We start from the raw sequence: 16,256 nt of genomic DNA, 5'->3' as shown, positions 1-16,256 counted from the left end.
AAATAAAGTTGGTAATGAACCATATTTTATGGCCAAACGCTTTGAAAATCCCGCCGTGTACTCACCGAGATTAGAAAAGCAGTCATCAGTGAAATGTTGTGAACACAACAAAAGGGATTTGTTGTACTGCTCTGTTATTGTGGTGAAAATGAATTTTAGCCATTGGTTCTTCTGATCTTCATTCTTTGGCAGTGAAAATAAAACAAACTTGCCTTTACAATTAAAAACACACCGTCTCCTCGACATGACGCTATCACACCAACCAGAGCGTCTGTGTGGGGGGTGGGGCAGGTCAGAGTTCTGTTTCTCCCAAGACGGTAGGCGGAGATTATTATGCAAAGTGCTCCTAGTGACGTACATAGAGATGGGCAAAAGATTTGAAATCTATAACGACTCGTTTCAGCGATTCAAGAGTCGACTCCTTACTTTAGAAGCCAATAACTTTAAAAATCATGTACTTTTTGGTTTTATTACTTTGCACATTGTTTACACTGATGGACAGCTACATCATACACTGTAATACAGGTAATTTTTGATTTCCCATCTGTGTGGCTCTTTAATATTAAGGTCCAATTCTCGCTATTAACAAACCATTTACTATGACTTTCGTTACAATAAACTCCCAATTTGCTGCTTTTTAATAGTTAGTAAGGTAGTTGTTAAGTTAAGGTATTGGGTAGAATTAGGGATGTAGAATGTGCTCATGCAGAATATGTACTTTATAAGTGCTAATAAACAGACAATATATTAATAGGCATGCTAATAAGCAACTAGTATTAAGAATTTGTCCCTATACTAAAGTGTTGCCCATCAAACTAATCATTAGCTATATTCAAGGGAAGTATTAACACACATTTGTGTCTAAGGAGGTCATCTGCCAGGAACTGTAAATAATATGACTGGGTTCTTCATGGGGTTTGTGAGTTCACTGCTCTGAGGTGAACTTGATTAAATTTGTCCAGCCAAGAACACAGCAGCATTCATGTGCACACGTCCTGCACACAACAAACACGCAAAAATACACCCTCAGGCTGGGTTTCCTCTTTTTTTCTCACACTCTAAGATGCTTTTGGTGCAGACCTGAGTGCATCGGACATCAGAGTTCTGTCCATATGGTTGATAACAAAAGTGGTTTTGTGAACTTGGCTGAACCATTCAGTCATCCCTATTTATACTACGTTAGTCATAATTTCTTCTGTCATGCTTTTCAGTGCAGGGTATTAGTTAAATATGGATCATCGTTTAAATAGGTTGAAAATATATGAAACAATTGGTTGAAACAAGAATTGCTAGCTTGAAGTGTTTGGTCAACCAGTTTTCTTAGACCGATCATGATTTTTAACTTCACATTTTCCACTTTTTAACTTCAACAGCATGACTATTCAGGTACTAGTATTACACCAGAATAAACCAGTCTGGACCAGAATGGAAATTTATATTTGTTTAAGATCTTGTCAGCAGGTCATTTTTCTATAGCTGCCTTTGTTGGTTGTGATGTGGAGCACCAGATACCTGCTGTAAAGAAGTATGTCTCACGGTGTCTGCCACCAAGGCAAATTTCCCATGGGGCTGGCCACTTCCTGCCTGTATAGTATCTAAAACTCCCAATCAATGCAGCAAGCTGACACAAGCTGTCCTCTGTGGAGGTGTCTTATATTGTTGATAGTTTAACTATTGCGATAGGCATTATCTTTTTCTCTTTTTTTACTTCCTATGAAAAAATGGCTGGCCAATGAGATATGAGCTGCTGCTCTTACATAATTCACATGGTTCCCACGAACATGGAAATCCTGGAAATATTTGGAAATTTTCAGTTGTATTTATCAGACTGAAAACTTAATGGAAGATAATCCTAATGTTAGGATCATAAGGAAAGCAATGCAAACACTGTTTTTCCACAACTTGTCACTTTTTGTCTTCAAAACCATCTTTATCGTTTGGTCTCTGCATCGACCTCCATTCACCTTTATTTAAACAACATGCACAAATCAGTGGGTGGGGCTAAACAGGCAGCGATGTAGAAGCAGGGGTTGATCATCTTTGTAGGTAGTGTTTATTCACACAATTACATCATAAAGTATAATATTCCACATTTGAACAAAAATATTAAGCAGCACAGTCTGATAATAAGAAATTATTGAAAATAGGAAATGTTACTTGAGCAGCAAATCAGCACATTAGACAGGTGTCACTGAAGACTGGAGTAATGAACTAAAGGAATACACTCAATGTTTAAATATATTAAAAAACAAAACATATTTTAAACTAATAATATTTACAGTATTGTTCATTCTGTATTATCAATAAAATAAATGCATCTTTGGGGTGCATAAGAGCCTTCTTGTAAAATGTTTTTTTTTTTTTTTTTTTTTTTTTTTTACTGACATCCAACTTTAGAATGGTAATGTTTTTTTTATTTTATTTTTAGTTAGATATTGCGCTTTAGTCTAAAACTTGGTTGCATTCCATAGTAACTTTTGATGTCTGAGTTGTTATTTAGATCAAGTGATTTGTGAATTTTCTCATTCAATATTGTTTTGAAAAAAATGAATAAAAAAACTTAATTTGTAATCACAAATGACTGGATAGGTCTCTGTAAAGTCATGGATAAAAAAAAAACAAATATGATTACTCTAAATCTAGTGCATTGGTGGCCCTAGCCAAACAGTGAAGGAACATGAAAGACACTGCACATAAGAGATGCTGAAAAAAAGTTAGCTACAATTCTTTAGAGACAAAACTCTGGTCTCTTTTTAACATGCATATATAGTTTCCTCTTGGTTTTATTTAGTAAATAATCTATTCTGATAAATGATTTATCAACGCCACTTATGACACAGGGTTTTCACTTATAAATCACAGTCCTTTCACATGCGGTTTATTGCATTTTGCTTGTGACACGAACCTATATTATTGCATATGAGACCTCACACCAGTTCTGATCGCTCTGTAGACCTGAACTTCTGGAGTCTGTTTGTCTTCTTTTACGATTTTATTACATGACCCCCCCCCCACACACACACACACACACACACACACCGCCACCTTCCTCCAAGCTTTGGCCAGAGTTAAACACGTTGGTGGTCCCTATCAATGCCTCCCTCATGGATCCCATTTGTAACGGAGGGCTCAAGTGATGTTGTAAGCCTTACTGTGGGTCCTGCCTGAGGTACCGCTCAGTCTTATCAGCCTCTGTCTCTCTGGATTCTGGAAGATGTGTGTTCTCGCACCACACGGAGGATGGAAATGTGGTGGTTATTATTTAAAGCGATGACTGTAGGTGATATTTAGCGTCTGCCAGTTGGAATTCACTTCCTGCCATACTTTTGTGTGGTTTTATTTTATCTATGACTCATTTTGTTCTCGCTGCCAGATATTAGATCAGGCCTTTGACAGTATAGATGTGACATGCTGGTCGAGGTAGTGTTGATGGGTCATCGAGTGGAAGTATGAAGATGCGTGGTATCATTGGCTCTGTGGGCATGAAAAGTGTTATGCATTGTTTCATCTCCTTATTCTGGAAACAGTGTTTATTCGTATTTCTTGCAGGTTAAGTATCTCTGCAGACACCAAATGCACTGTGGAGGTCTGTGGAGATTTATTGCTGTTATTGTATTAACGTTTGTTTATTCTGGGCTGCAGTCAGACGGAGGAGTCTTGGCTGAAACAATGGGAAGAAACGAGCTCACCTGACTGCATTATCAGATTACCCAGCATGCCGTGGACTGGACATTTGGCCGTTATGTAACAGCACATCTGAATTTCTCAGGCTATTTGTGCGATTTGAGCATCCATGGAAAAGCACATGTAAAAATAGCCTTTGAAGATTAAGTTTTAGCAATTCATGCTGCTCTCCGTCGACATCAGTAAGATATGTTTTACTGAAGTTCAGGATGACATAATATGGGCAACTTTGCTAGTAATGCAGCAGCAATATGAAGAGGAAAGATTATGATCATTTCATAATGTTTTATCAGCCATAGATTCAAATACATTTTTCAAGGCGCTGATCCAAATAACAACTCTGGCCTTCAGAATTAAAATAAATAAATAAACTCACTTGATTAATAACTAAGATGAAAGAATTATGATGCTACACTTGTGATGTGATTTATAAGCACTAATTAACAGCCAATATGCTAATGTAATATGCATGCTAATAAGCCACTTCAAATAAAGTATTACTAATTTGACATTATATTACCATCTGACATGGTTCTCTGTATATACAGTATAAGCTGAGGGCAGTTTACAAATTACAATGTAATGATATTGATAATCACTTCATGAAAGTATAAAGTGTTTTTAGCATGTTGCTACATTATCTAGATGATTTTATGGCATTGTCAGGCTAAAAAATATATGATTATTTGCTTAGTAAAGTAATAAAACTCCTCTTTACAGCAAGTCACATGATCTAAAGAATCATTTATTTCAAACATTGTGAGACTGCACAATAAAAATATTTTTTTTGTTTGCTAAAATCATTAACCATAACTACAATACACAGCAGATCAACTGATCTAGTAAATCAAATGCAGTTGCTTTGAATGATTAATTAATTATGCTGTTTTCATAATCAGACTGTTTTCATGACAGAACTGCAAAATAATCTTCTTATTTTTTTCCGGGATACCTTTCGACATTAATATAATTTCCACAAGACTATGTTTAAAGACATAAAAAGGAGATTCAGCTGGAATTAACAGCGGTGGATCTTCTTCCATCAGAAAAGCCTCAGAAGATCCAGAGGAAAGCAAACGGGTGAGCGCGGCGCTCCTCGTAGATGTTGTATCCAAGCAACAGCCGCAGAAAAAGCCTTGATTCTTGTTGATGTCTCTCTGTCAGTTACCAAGTGTAGGCGACGTGGAGAGTCTAATTAATGTCCACTATCACTAACACTCTCAGACCTTGGGAATGAGTTTTCTGTGCATTAGAGAGAATTGAGTGTTTTTGGAGTGAGCTCTGTTAAGTTGCTTCCTAATGTTTCTGTGAGAAAAACTAAAGAGACACGTCTCCCCCTTTTGGTCATTAATAGAAACGCAGCATCAAATGCTAATTCACCTTCTTTGTTGCTGTCTGAGAACCACTTAGCAGTGAACTTGCTAATGTACTTGAAGTTTGTGTGTTTGAAGAGATTTGGTTTCTTTCTCTTTAATCAGTGGGTGAGGCCCGAAATCTGATTCCCATGGACCCCAATGGTCTGTCAGACCCGTATGTGAAGCTCAAACTCATCCCGGACCCCAAGAATGAGACCAAGCAGAAGACCCGCACCATCCGCTCCTCGCTCAACCCCACCTGGAACGAGTCCTTCATCTTGTGAGTCTGCCAGCGGTAAACACACACTCTCACAGCACGGCAGATGTGTTTTCTCATGCATGTTTGTGTGCAGTAAGTTGAAGCCATCGGATAAGGAGCGCCGTCTGTCCGTGGAGGTGTGGGATTGGGACAGAACCACACGTAATGACTTCATGGGCTCCATGTCCTTTGGTGTGTCTGAGCTGATCAAAGCTCCTCTGTGTGGCTGGTGAGTCAAACACACTGGCACCAAAAATACAGCAAACACTCACTTTTTAATGTAAAATAGTTAAAATGCATAAACATATAATTATTTTAATATAGTGGCTGATATTTCAGTACAAATCTATCATGTTATTCCTGTATTTTGAGTTTAATTGGTGCTTTCACACTACAGTGCTTATTCAGGCAATAAACCAAAGGACATGCTTTACAGTGATTTTACCACAGGTTCTTAGGTGCAGTGTAACATGTAGCACACAGTCATTATTGTATAAAAATGACCGCAACTGCAATATAGTAAAAGACACTAATGTTCAATAAATATTTCAAGATCACAATTGTATATACAGGTGTGGTTGTGAGTTTAGTGAATATGTGCAGTGTTGAAGAATTTGTATTTTTTTATTTTTAAGTAATGCATTACAGTATTGTGTTAGTCCCTAAAAAGTAACTGAATGTGTTAGTTACATTTATGGAAAGTAATGTGTTACGTTAATTTAGCGTTACTTTTTCTCATCTGGGTTGGGTTTGTTTCTTTGTTTTAATATAAAAGTTTTTTGGCAAATGTAAAAGGCCTTTCACACCAGAAATGAAATGTGAATGTGAATGTAAAGACATGTTTGATTATAAGTATGGTTAAAGTGGATCAGCAGCAAAGACATAGATTCATATTATGGGATTAAATACTGTAAATAAAGGATAATTTTGATATTTCACAGATTTTATTATTTGCAGGTCCCTGTCATATTCTGAGTTAGCGTTTTACTTAATTTTTTTATTCATTTTGAGGAATATTTTTGTTTTTTTGCAAGTGAGATGAGTAAATGCATGTTCACGTTTAGTCTAGAACTACAGTAAAATCATGTGTTATGTGTTCCCTAATTTAAATTGTTACCAAGATCTTTAATCAAAGTTAAAAATGTTGGTCACACTTTACTTTAAGGTCCAGTCTTAACTAACTATGAGCTATGCCTTTTGCCTCAATAAACGTATAATTTGCTGCTTATTAATAGTTATTAAAGTAGTAGTTAAGTTATGTTAATTATTAACATTTAAAAGGTGTGTGTAAACTTATGACCACAGCTGTAGTTTATAAATTAAACTGGGGGCGGATTAGAAAAAAAAAAAACCTAATGATAGTGCATTAATACACAGCAGGTGCAAAAAAAAAAAAAAAAAAAAACACATGGGATTACTGTACCATGTTTTTTTTAGACTGTATCATGATACAATTTAAAGTTTCATTTGTGTCTGGTATTCTCTTGTTTGACAGGTATAAGATGTTAAACCAGGAGGAGGGTGAGTACTACAACGTGCCCATCCCAGAGGAGAGCGACATTAACCTGGAGATGCGGCAGAAGTTTGAGGTGAGCGTGTGTGTTTATCTCTTCAAACACACTCATTCGTGACTCGTTGTCATGCCAGAGGAGTGTTGAAGAGTCCTGTACGGCTGTTCAATCTCAAGTCAAGTGATTAAACTGTGCTTTATTTGTAGTGAATGTTCAAATAACAGCAGTGGCCCACTTATACGGCTTAGACTACTGTAGATTGTGACTCTCAAAGACCAAAAAGCCAGTGTCAGGGTCACCATAGCAACTGTTTCCATGGTGAGATCTAGTGGTTGGTGTGTTGGTGGGATGCTGAGGGAAGCCAGGGACATGACGGGTGCTGAGATCCCTTTGTCAAGTGTTTGCGTATTGTGCAACGAATGTTTGGCTTAATAATGCCGGAACTGTTTGCTATTGTGTGTCTCTCGTTTTTGGGGACTCCACAAACTGATTTGTTTTTTTCACATCAGACAGTCTTTTAGTGATTTCACTATCTTTCTTCTTCTGGGGTATCGTGGAAACCAGGCCTGGCATATGAAGCGCCAAGGTTTTGGCAGTGTTCATAAATCTCAACTTTTAGGTGAATGTGTAGAATTTTCAGACAAGCACATACTCAGATACAGTGACAGTGAAAAATATTCGGTCACATAAGAAGCTTTGCATAATCTACCAAACAAACAAACATACTGTATATACAATATATTACACTATGCATTGCCCTACAGTAAAAACTAAAGAGCTTTGATCATAAAAGTTTTTAAACATATATATATATATATATATATATATATATATATATATATATATATATATATATATATATATATGTATGTATGTATGTATGTGTGTGTGTGTGTGTGTGTGTGTGTGTGTGTTTTTGTGCATGACCCTGGATCCACAAAACCAATCTTTAGTGTCCATTCTTGATTGAATAAATAAGCTTTCCATTGATGTATGGTTTGTTAAGATAGGACAATATTTGGCCGAGATACAACTATTTGATCAGGAGTCTGAGGGTGCAAAAGAATACTCAGAAAATCGCCAGTTGTCCAAAATGTATTCTTAGCAATGCATATAACTAATAAAAAAATATGTTTTGATATATTTATGGTAGGAAATGTACAAAATATCTTAATGGAACATGATCTTTACTTAATATCCTCATTATTTTTGTCTTATAAGAAAATCGAGAATTTTGACCTACAGTATACAATATTTTTTGGACTATTGCTGGTTTTGTGGTCCAAGGTCACATATATATATACAACGCTTATTGCATTTATAAAAAAAAAAAAAAAAAAAAATACACAGGCTTATTGGATTTAAAATTATAAGGTGAGGTAAGGTTAGGTAAACTTTTATTGTACCCAGTAGGAAAAATTGGTATTGGGCGATCACCCATGCTGCAACCATACAGTACACATATTAGACAAATACAATTCACAAAATACACAGAATATTGGATACATAAAATTACAGCTCCATACTTTCTCTATTTAACAACAAGAGTTAAATCTATTTAATCTGCAGCGAGGAACTCATAGTTAATATGATAAACTTCGTCTGTGGATAATGTGCATGATGACAATTGATGAGAACTGAGCAAAAAAATATTCTAGAACAATTAACCCTAGAATTGTTTCTTAGATTATTTAGTCATATAATGCATTTCAATTCTGGAAAAAAATATTTTTTTGGGCCACTACATATAAAAATAAATAACAGTACAACACAAATGAAGTAATTAACCAATAAAATAAAATATTGCAAAATTAAAGAATTAAAAAAAAAAAGTTTGGAGGGCAAAATCAATTACTATATTTGATTGTCTTTTGGTAATGGTACCAATTTTGAACTTCCTTCACAAAATCTTTATTTGTGCTAAACTATTTTGTAATGATGATTTGCACTTTATATTTGAAAGGCTAAACTAAAAAATAGTAAGATGAAGAGCAAGTCTTTAAACCTTCTCCTTTTGTTGGGAAAACAAATAATTTTTCACAAAATTGTGAATCTGTTTTGACAAATCAGCGACAAGGTTTTGCACCATTAGGCACCAGATAGTTTCCCCACATTTTTATTGACAATATTTGTTTTAAATCCTCTTGTAACAACTATGAGCATAAATAATGCCAAGACAGTCTGGTAAAACAGTCAAGCCTTCTGGATGCCATCTTCTGCAGTTTTGCTAATGCTTGTGTCAGTTGTCTGACAGTGAGTGATTTGTCTGTGACTCTGTCGGTTTGACTGATCCTCTCTCCTTGTTCTGTAATGTTTGTTTCCTGCCTTTCTGCATCAACAGCAGGAGTCTGAAGAGAAAAGAAAAGACCTGCTGTGTCTCCACAGTCCCTGTGTATCCCTGTATGCAGATAGCAGACTAACATCCCAGTTTTTTCCCTCTTATAGGCCTTTCAGTTCAATATCCACCTGCTGAAGGTAGCCTCCTCTCTCTGTCCTGCTCGCCTCTCGTCTGTCTCTATCTGTTCATCTTAGACTATTGAAAATCCCTCCCTCTGATTATTTGTGTGGCTCAGGCTGCTACAAAGAAATCAGATTTACTAACAAAGATGCAATCCAACTTCTTTCAGGTTTCTATTCACTTTCACTTACACAATTTACATGCACTTTCTTGCTCTCTTTCTCTATTGCTTCAGTGAACATCCACTGACATCTTATCTCTAATCAGTGAAAGAGGTGACTAAAATGGTGCCATCTGAGCATGGAATATGATTGTTTATTAATATTATTATTTCAAAACTATGAATGAATCGTAATGATCGGTAATATATATATATATATATATATATATATATATATATATATATATATATATATATATATATATATTGACGTCAAATGATTAAGTGATACTGCAACCTGTTACATACCTAATATAAGGTGACAGTGTTAAACAGGACATGCCATTTGGATGATATTCCAATGCAAAATTAAAATTAAATTGTTAAAGTTATTTAATTAAACATAAAATCTATCAATTATTGGCTCCTTTCACACACAGACACACAAACATGTTTAGTTCTACATACATAAGCACTGCAGTTGTTAGTAAATAGCACAGCAGAGCACAGAAGCTAAAGGATGATCTTTTGGCTGTTTGTGATCTGCGTCAGCCTTCTATAGATCATAGAAGGTTTCCTTACACTGACCCTGAGCATGCTTCATGTGCATCCTGAAATGAATGACAGCTAGATCACATCTTTTTGTCTAGCACCACAGAATAATGCTGTTCCTGTCATTCACTGAAAAAAAAGGGTATTGACACTGTTCTTCACTGCACTGTTGACAATTTCAAGTGCACTAGTGTTTGGGTTTGCCTGTAGGTGTGAAGCTCACTGACATGAGATTTCCAATAGGGGGCAGCACTTGACAACTCTTTTTAGATGTGTCTGATGTTTACTGTTTCTCAAAGACCAACATGCTAATGAAATGCCATTTTTCAACACTGAAATATGTTGTTAAGTTATAATAGATACATAACAACATATTTCTGGATCAGTGTCTAGACAGTATTTGCTAGATATAGTCAGGATGTACATATATTTTATAGAAATTGTGAGGTGTGCTTAACTTTTGTATAAAATTTAGGTATTGCATACATACATGTTATTACACTGTAATTACATTAATATAACATGTAAATACATATGTTATTACACTATTTCACATACTATTTAAAATGTGCATATTAATTTGTACCCCAATATAAATAGGATCATATCCTATTATATTAATATAAAACATGAAAATGATGATGTGTCGGTGGCTGTATTGTAATTTTTCTTCTTTGAAAAGTCCTTACATGGGATGTTTATGCACTGCGTTTATTTGGTGCCCACCTATAATTTTAAACTTTTTTTAGCTGCAGAGGCAAATCCTGTGATACTGTAGTTTTACAGAAAAAACTACATGTGCACAGGAAATATAGTTAACACTTTAGTATAGGGTTCAATTCTTACTGTTAACAAGTTGCTTATTAACATGCATATTACTAGCTTATTTTCAGTTTATTAGTGCTTATAAAGCACTAGAAATGTTCTGCATGACCATATTTTAGATCCCTTAATCATACCTCAAATTAACTACTACTTTACTAACTATAAATAAGCAACATATTAGTAGTTTATCGAGGCAAACTTTGTACTTAACTGTTAGCTAATAGTATGATTTGGTCCTTATCCTAAGGTGTGAGCATTATGTCTCACGCTGTTTTTTTTTTTTGTTTTGTTTTTTGCGTGTGTTGCAGTGAAAATACTGCATGCATGTTACAGATTCTTTATGGAACCATATCAATGTCATAATGAGACCCTTAATGTAGTGTAATCTATGAAAATAAACCTTTTAGCCTTTGCATGATAAATCTAAAATCAACCACATGATGGCTCCCTTCATACAGTAAGTTTAACAGATGCTTTCATTCAGAGTGGTTTGCAAATGAGGAAAACAGCACAAAAGATTGATGCTAAAGGGGCAGTAACATAAGAATGGCTTAGAAAATACCAGCTAGAGCCAGATTGTTTGGGAGCGTTATAACAGCTTGTCGAGAAGAGCTTCTATGTGGTCTCTGCAAGAATCTTTACCTTGAATGTAATGTGAGCAGCCGCTGGCATGTCCATTCAGGATCTCCACACAAGCACAGTAAACTTAGAGTAAGAGAAATCTTAATAATGAAAAAATCAGTCATATAGTCGTGTAATATCTCAGTATTGTGTAAGTCCTTGGCCATGCAAGTCTGCACACCTGCCCAATAGACATTCATTATTTCTAGAGGACAAAAGTATGACACCACTTTAATCATTCTAGGAAATCATTAACGGGAGTGGCAGGATTTATAACAGCCGCCTCAAATTAAATTAGCATAGGAAACCTTTGATAATTCTTGGCCATTTTTCCGTCATGGTCTCTGTACAGTCAGAGGACACAGACTGATGGCGTTTCTCTTATCTCAGAGTGTGCCCTTCTGTTAAACTGAGGTCTTTTCCATTACAAAAATGTGATGTTTCATTAGGATTTTAAACATTCTATGACGTATCATGTCTAAAAAGTTTAATTGTGCCAGTTCACATTGAATGTATTAAATACTAAAACACCATCAGAATTGAAACAGGATTGACAGCATGATTTTATAGATTATGGAGGAATAGGGAGTTTAATTAGACATAATTTGACATAATTAATGTCAAATTGTCAATCATTGTTTACTGTACAAAATCATGGTAACAAGGCTAATATTTTTTATTACTTTATTATTATTCATATTATCAAAATGAGTATATTTCTAAATATAAGAATACTGGTAACACTTTACCTAAAGTTAGCAATTGTCTTATTACGTAACATTTAATAAACAGCAAATTAGGACCTTAAAGTGTGACCAGAATACTCATAATAATAGAAAAAAAAAGTTTGTTTTTTTTCCTACACAGCTAGATAGCAGATATAAAAAAAAACATATAATATATATATGAAGAGTTCAGATGCAAAAGCCTCTAAATGCCACCTGAAATTTTCATTTAAAATTAGGGTTTTTATCAGGCTCCTATATTTATGTTCAGTTATTTCACTTTAATAGCCTGGAAAAGGACCTGCACATTGCCATTAAAGTAAAATGACTCAACCTAAGCTTAGGAGCTTGATACAAATACTAATTTTAGATGAAAATTTCAGATGGCATTTAGAGGCTTTTGCATCTGAACTCTTCATATATATATATACAGAGAGAGAGAGAGAGAGAGAGTGTGTGTGTGTGTGTGAGAGAGAGAGAGAGAGAGAGAGAGAGAGTGTGTGTGTGTGTGTGTGAGAGAGAGAGAGAGAGAGAGAGAGAGAGAGAGATAGAGAGAGAGAGAGAGAGAGAGAGAGAGAGAGAGAGCATTAGTGCCCTAGATGCTCTGGGTGGGTTTTTACACCAAAACAACAGGATGGAGAAGAGTGTTATAGTAGAAAGCAAGTGAGAGTGCAGCATACAGCGAGAGTGTGTGAGAGATGTTGGAGGTGTAATTGCGGGGTTTGAAAGAAGGTGATAGCTTCTCATTATCACTGTGAACTGGTGAATCATGAAGAGTCTCACTGAGCTCCAATGGATATGAACACCACAAACAGAGCCACATCGGGCTTCACTTACTGACTCCATACTGTTAATAATACTAATGAGCAGCCAATATGCTCATAATACGCATGCTTAGAATTTGTCCCTAAATGTTACCATAAGTTACAACAAAAATATGTTTCAAATATTTTTTTTTTCAAACTTTACATCTCTGTGTCTCACCATCAAATCTAAAATCATTGTGTGAAGCCTAGTGAACAGGCTGTATGGTGCGACATGGTGAAATTGAGTGACTCGCATCCATTTAGAGACAGAAGTCTAGTAGCAATGCCACTGGAACTGACAGTACTACAGTACTGACAGTAGTTGACCTTCAGCGACTGAATCACAGCTGGTGTGAATGGACTTTAAATCAACCCAGACATTAGAGCCAAGCACAATCTAGGTCACCATGATATACTTTCCAGTATACAGAACAGACTTTGAAAAGGGTATGCATGGGAGCTAATTGGAAGGATGAGCCTAGAGGTTGTGTTCTTGTTAATTTGGCCTGAAGATCTCTCTACAGCAGTTCTGGACGTCTCCTCAAGGCCAGCATACATTTCTCTGCATGTCCTGTCATTTTCACACAGGCCAGACTATGTTACAGCACATTTCTAGGAAGTGCTATCTTGTGTAGTTGAGCACGCAACAGAGTTTTAATAGCAAGACATGCGTTGGAGTGCTGTGGAAGCGTGTGTGTATTGGTTATTGATCACTCTCCATCACTCTTGTAGAAAGCCAGGCTCGGCCCTGGGAAGAAAGTCATCACTCCCACTGATCACCGTCGCTTCAGTTTGCCATCCGGAAACATGAACAGAGTTCAACTCAGTGACTTCCATTTTCTGGCTCTTCTGGGCAAAGGCAGTTTTGGGAAGGTCAGTCAAATACTTAGTGCTCCTATCATGTCTCAAACAAATGTTTTTTGAAGATAAATCTCTCAGAAATCAAGCTACTAGATCTTCCTCAGAACAATAAACCACCCTTGGTTCTCTAAAAGTCTGTAAAGGCGAAAAGACTGAGGCTTGTCACTTTTGGCCTAATACCATAGGTCCTATGGATTAAAGTGCAGTCACATTAATGAAATATAAAACACATTGTATAAAGCATAGATTACACATAAGTCAAGCAGCTTTCTGTTGAATATGAGTACTTAAAAATACGATAACTTTTTCCACACAAAACTTGTGAGCACTGATCCCTATTAGAGTGACTCAGTCACCTGGAAAAATGACACCAAGAAACATTAAATGTGACCGCACCTTAAGAAGGCAAATGCCACATGACTTATAACCCCCACTATGATTTTCCACTCAGTATGCTTTTTTTTTAACATAGGTAATGTTAGCAGAGATGAAGTCCACTGAAGAGCTGTACGCCATTAAAATCCTGAAGAAGGACGTGGTGATCCAGGATGATGATGTGGAGTGCACAATGGTGGAGAAGAGAGTTCTGGCCCAGAGAGAAAAGCCACCTTTCCTCACCCAGCTGCACTCCTGCTTCCAGACTGTGGTGAGAAGTGCATCTCTTTATTATAAGAATTTGGTTAAATCCTTGTCTTTCAGTATATTTCATCAATATATACTAGTCAACATTTGAAGTGGATCAAAACCAACAAAAAGTTGTCCTAAAACCTAAAAGCAAAATGTGTTCTTGTCTTAGAACAACTTTGATGAACATTTTTTGATCCACTTAAAATATTGACTACTATATATACATTATCAGTGTATTTGCCCGGTAGCTCATATGTGGTGTTGTACTTGTGAGGTGAAGCGCTTTGGTACAAATCTGTTATTTTGACTACAGTTCCATGATCATTTTATTCTGTTTTTAATATAGTTTTGTCCTCTCTGGAGTTTGACAGTCACTTTCATTGTGGAAAAGAGCTGCATGAAGAAGAAACCATAGAAATATGTGCACAAACAACTAATGTACGTAATAGTTCAGTGTGAGACAGGGGAAGCTCCTCCAGGAGTCACAGCAGGCCGCTCTCAGTATGGGCATCCTGCTGATGAATAATGCAACAGATCCCAGCATGCCCTCACTAAATATTCATGAGCTGCATGCAGACAGCAAACCAGCCATCATGTCCACTCGCATTTCACTCCAAACACCATAACTCCCCCTGGGATAGTCACGATGCTTCTTCAACATAACTGGTGTCAGAGGAAGCTCAGCCGGAAAGGTCTGCAGAGCTGTTCACCAACATATGTTGTGTTTTGGGGCTCCGGTGGAGTCCTCACCAGATTTTGTAAATACAGTAGTATAGCCAGCATTAACTTCCTTATTCAACCAGCCAGACTACGACCAAACCAGCATGGTAATACAAAAACAAAAGATTAACCTATGATGTTACCAGGATTCAAAGATAGGGATTTTGTTTCTGCAGTATTAGAAAGTTAGATGATATTATCTTAGTGACAAATAAGCAGAATTTGCACCAATCTAAGCAGACCATCCAAGCCCTAAGTATCTTAAGAGACATTTAAGAAATGCTTTAGTCAATATGCAATATGTGTTTGGTTGTGAAAGTAATCAGTTTACCAATCTGAGTAAGAAAAAAAAGGGAAGGTCACAGCAGATCTGTCATAAAGCATATCAATATGTCAATGGCATCCTGTCTGATCTGAGGTCAGCACATGGATTGATTCAGTACTGCATACAGGAGCTTGCTTGGTTTATTTATCTCGTGTCTTTTCTTAGGATCGTCTGTACTTTGTAATGGAGTACATTAACGGTGGAGACCTGATGTATCACATCCAGCAAGTGGGCAAGTTTAAGGAGCCACAAGCCGTGTAAGTCATGACTCACTTCTTACTGTCAATTAAAAACACACGAGTACAGACTAATGATGAACACATTAGTCAAGCAGAACACATAGCTCTAGATGTGACTGAACATGCTGGTTCGTCTACACAGTGTGTTTGTGGGGCTATGTTTATGCTGCAACACCAGCTTAATGCATGCTATATTGTGCAAAATAATAACCTATTCACATTGTTTTCCAACACCAACTCATTCCAACTTAAAATGCTGCCAAATGTACTGTTATTCTTAATGAACATTTGTCTTTTATTTAAAAGCATTACAAATACTACCATGTTTATGAAATAGATTTAAATTGTCATTTTTTAATGTTTTTGAATTACTGTACACTAATGAGAATTTGTGCAGGAATGTGCTTAAATAATGCAAAAACACATACTGTACAGTATAAAAATGGCACAGATTAAAAGCTGTAAACATTCACTACATCAACACCCAGTCTTCACTCATGAATAAATCAGGAAACATATGAGGAGCGT

At 36.2% G+C, this 16,256-nt stretch overlaps 1 protein-coding gene across 2 annotated transcripts in view; it reads left to right on the top strand.

Moving 5' to 3' along the window:
• Window positions 1–16,256, top strand: part of prkcab (protein kinase C, alpha, b) — a 200,681-nt gene that overhangs the window by 160,052 nt on the left and 24,373 nt on the right. Inside the window, exons 6-12 of one of the 2 annotated variants that reach the window (XM_052552584.1) lie at window positions 5,163–5,319; window positions 5,393–5,527; window positions 6,794–6,887; window positions 9,255–9,284; window positions 13,689–13,829; window positions 14,290–14,463; window positions 15,655–15,746. In XM_052552584.1, the coding sequence (XP_052408544.1) occupies window positions 5,163–5,319; window positions 5,393–5,527; window positions 6,794–6,887; window positions 9,255–9,284; window positions 13,689–13,829; window positions 14,290–14,463; window positions 15,655–15,746 (823 nt within the window). The remainder of the gene's footprint in view (window positions 1–5,162; window positions 5,320–5,392; window positions 5,528–6,793; window positions 6,888–9,254; window positions 9,285–13,688; window positions 13,830–14,289; window positions 14,464–15,654; window positions 15,747–16,256) is intronic. The other variant, XM_052552585.1, reaches the window with a different exon arrangement.

This window comes from Carassius gibelio, chromosome B3 (assembly GCF_023724105.1).
Source record: "Carassius gibelio isolate Cgi1373 ecotype wild population from Czech Republic chromosome B3, carGib1.2-hapl.c, whole genome shotgun sequence".
Lineage (NCBI taxonomy): Eukaryota > Metazoa > Chordata > Actinopteri > Cypriniformes > Cyprinidae > Carassius > Carassius gibelio.
The sequence above is the reverse complement of the archived record's forward strand: the minus strand, read 5'-3'. Positions and strand labels throughout refer to the sequence as shown.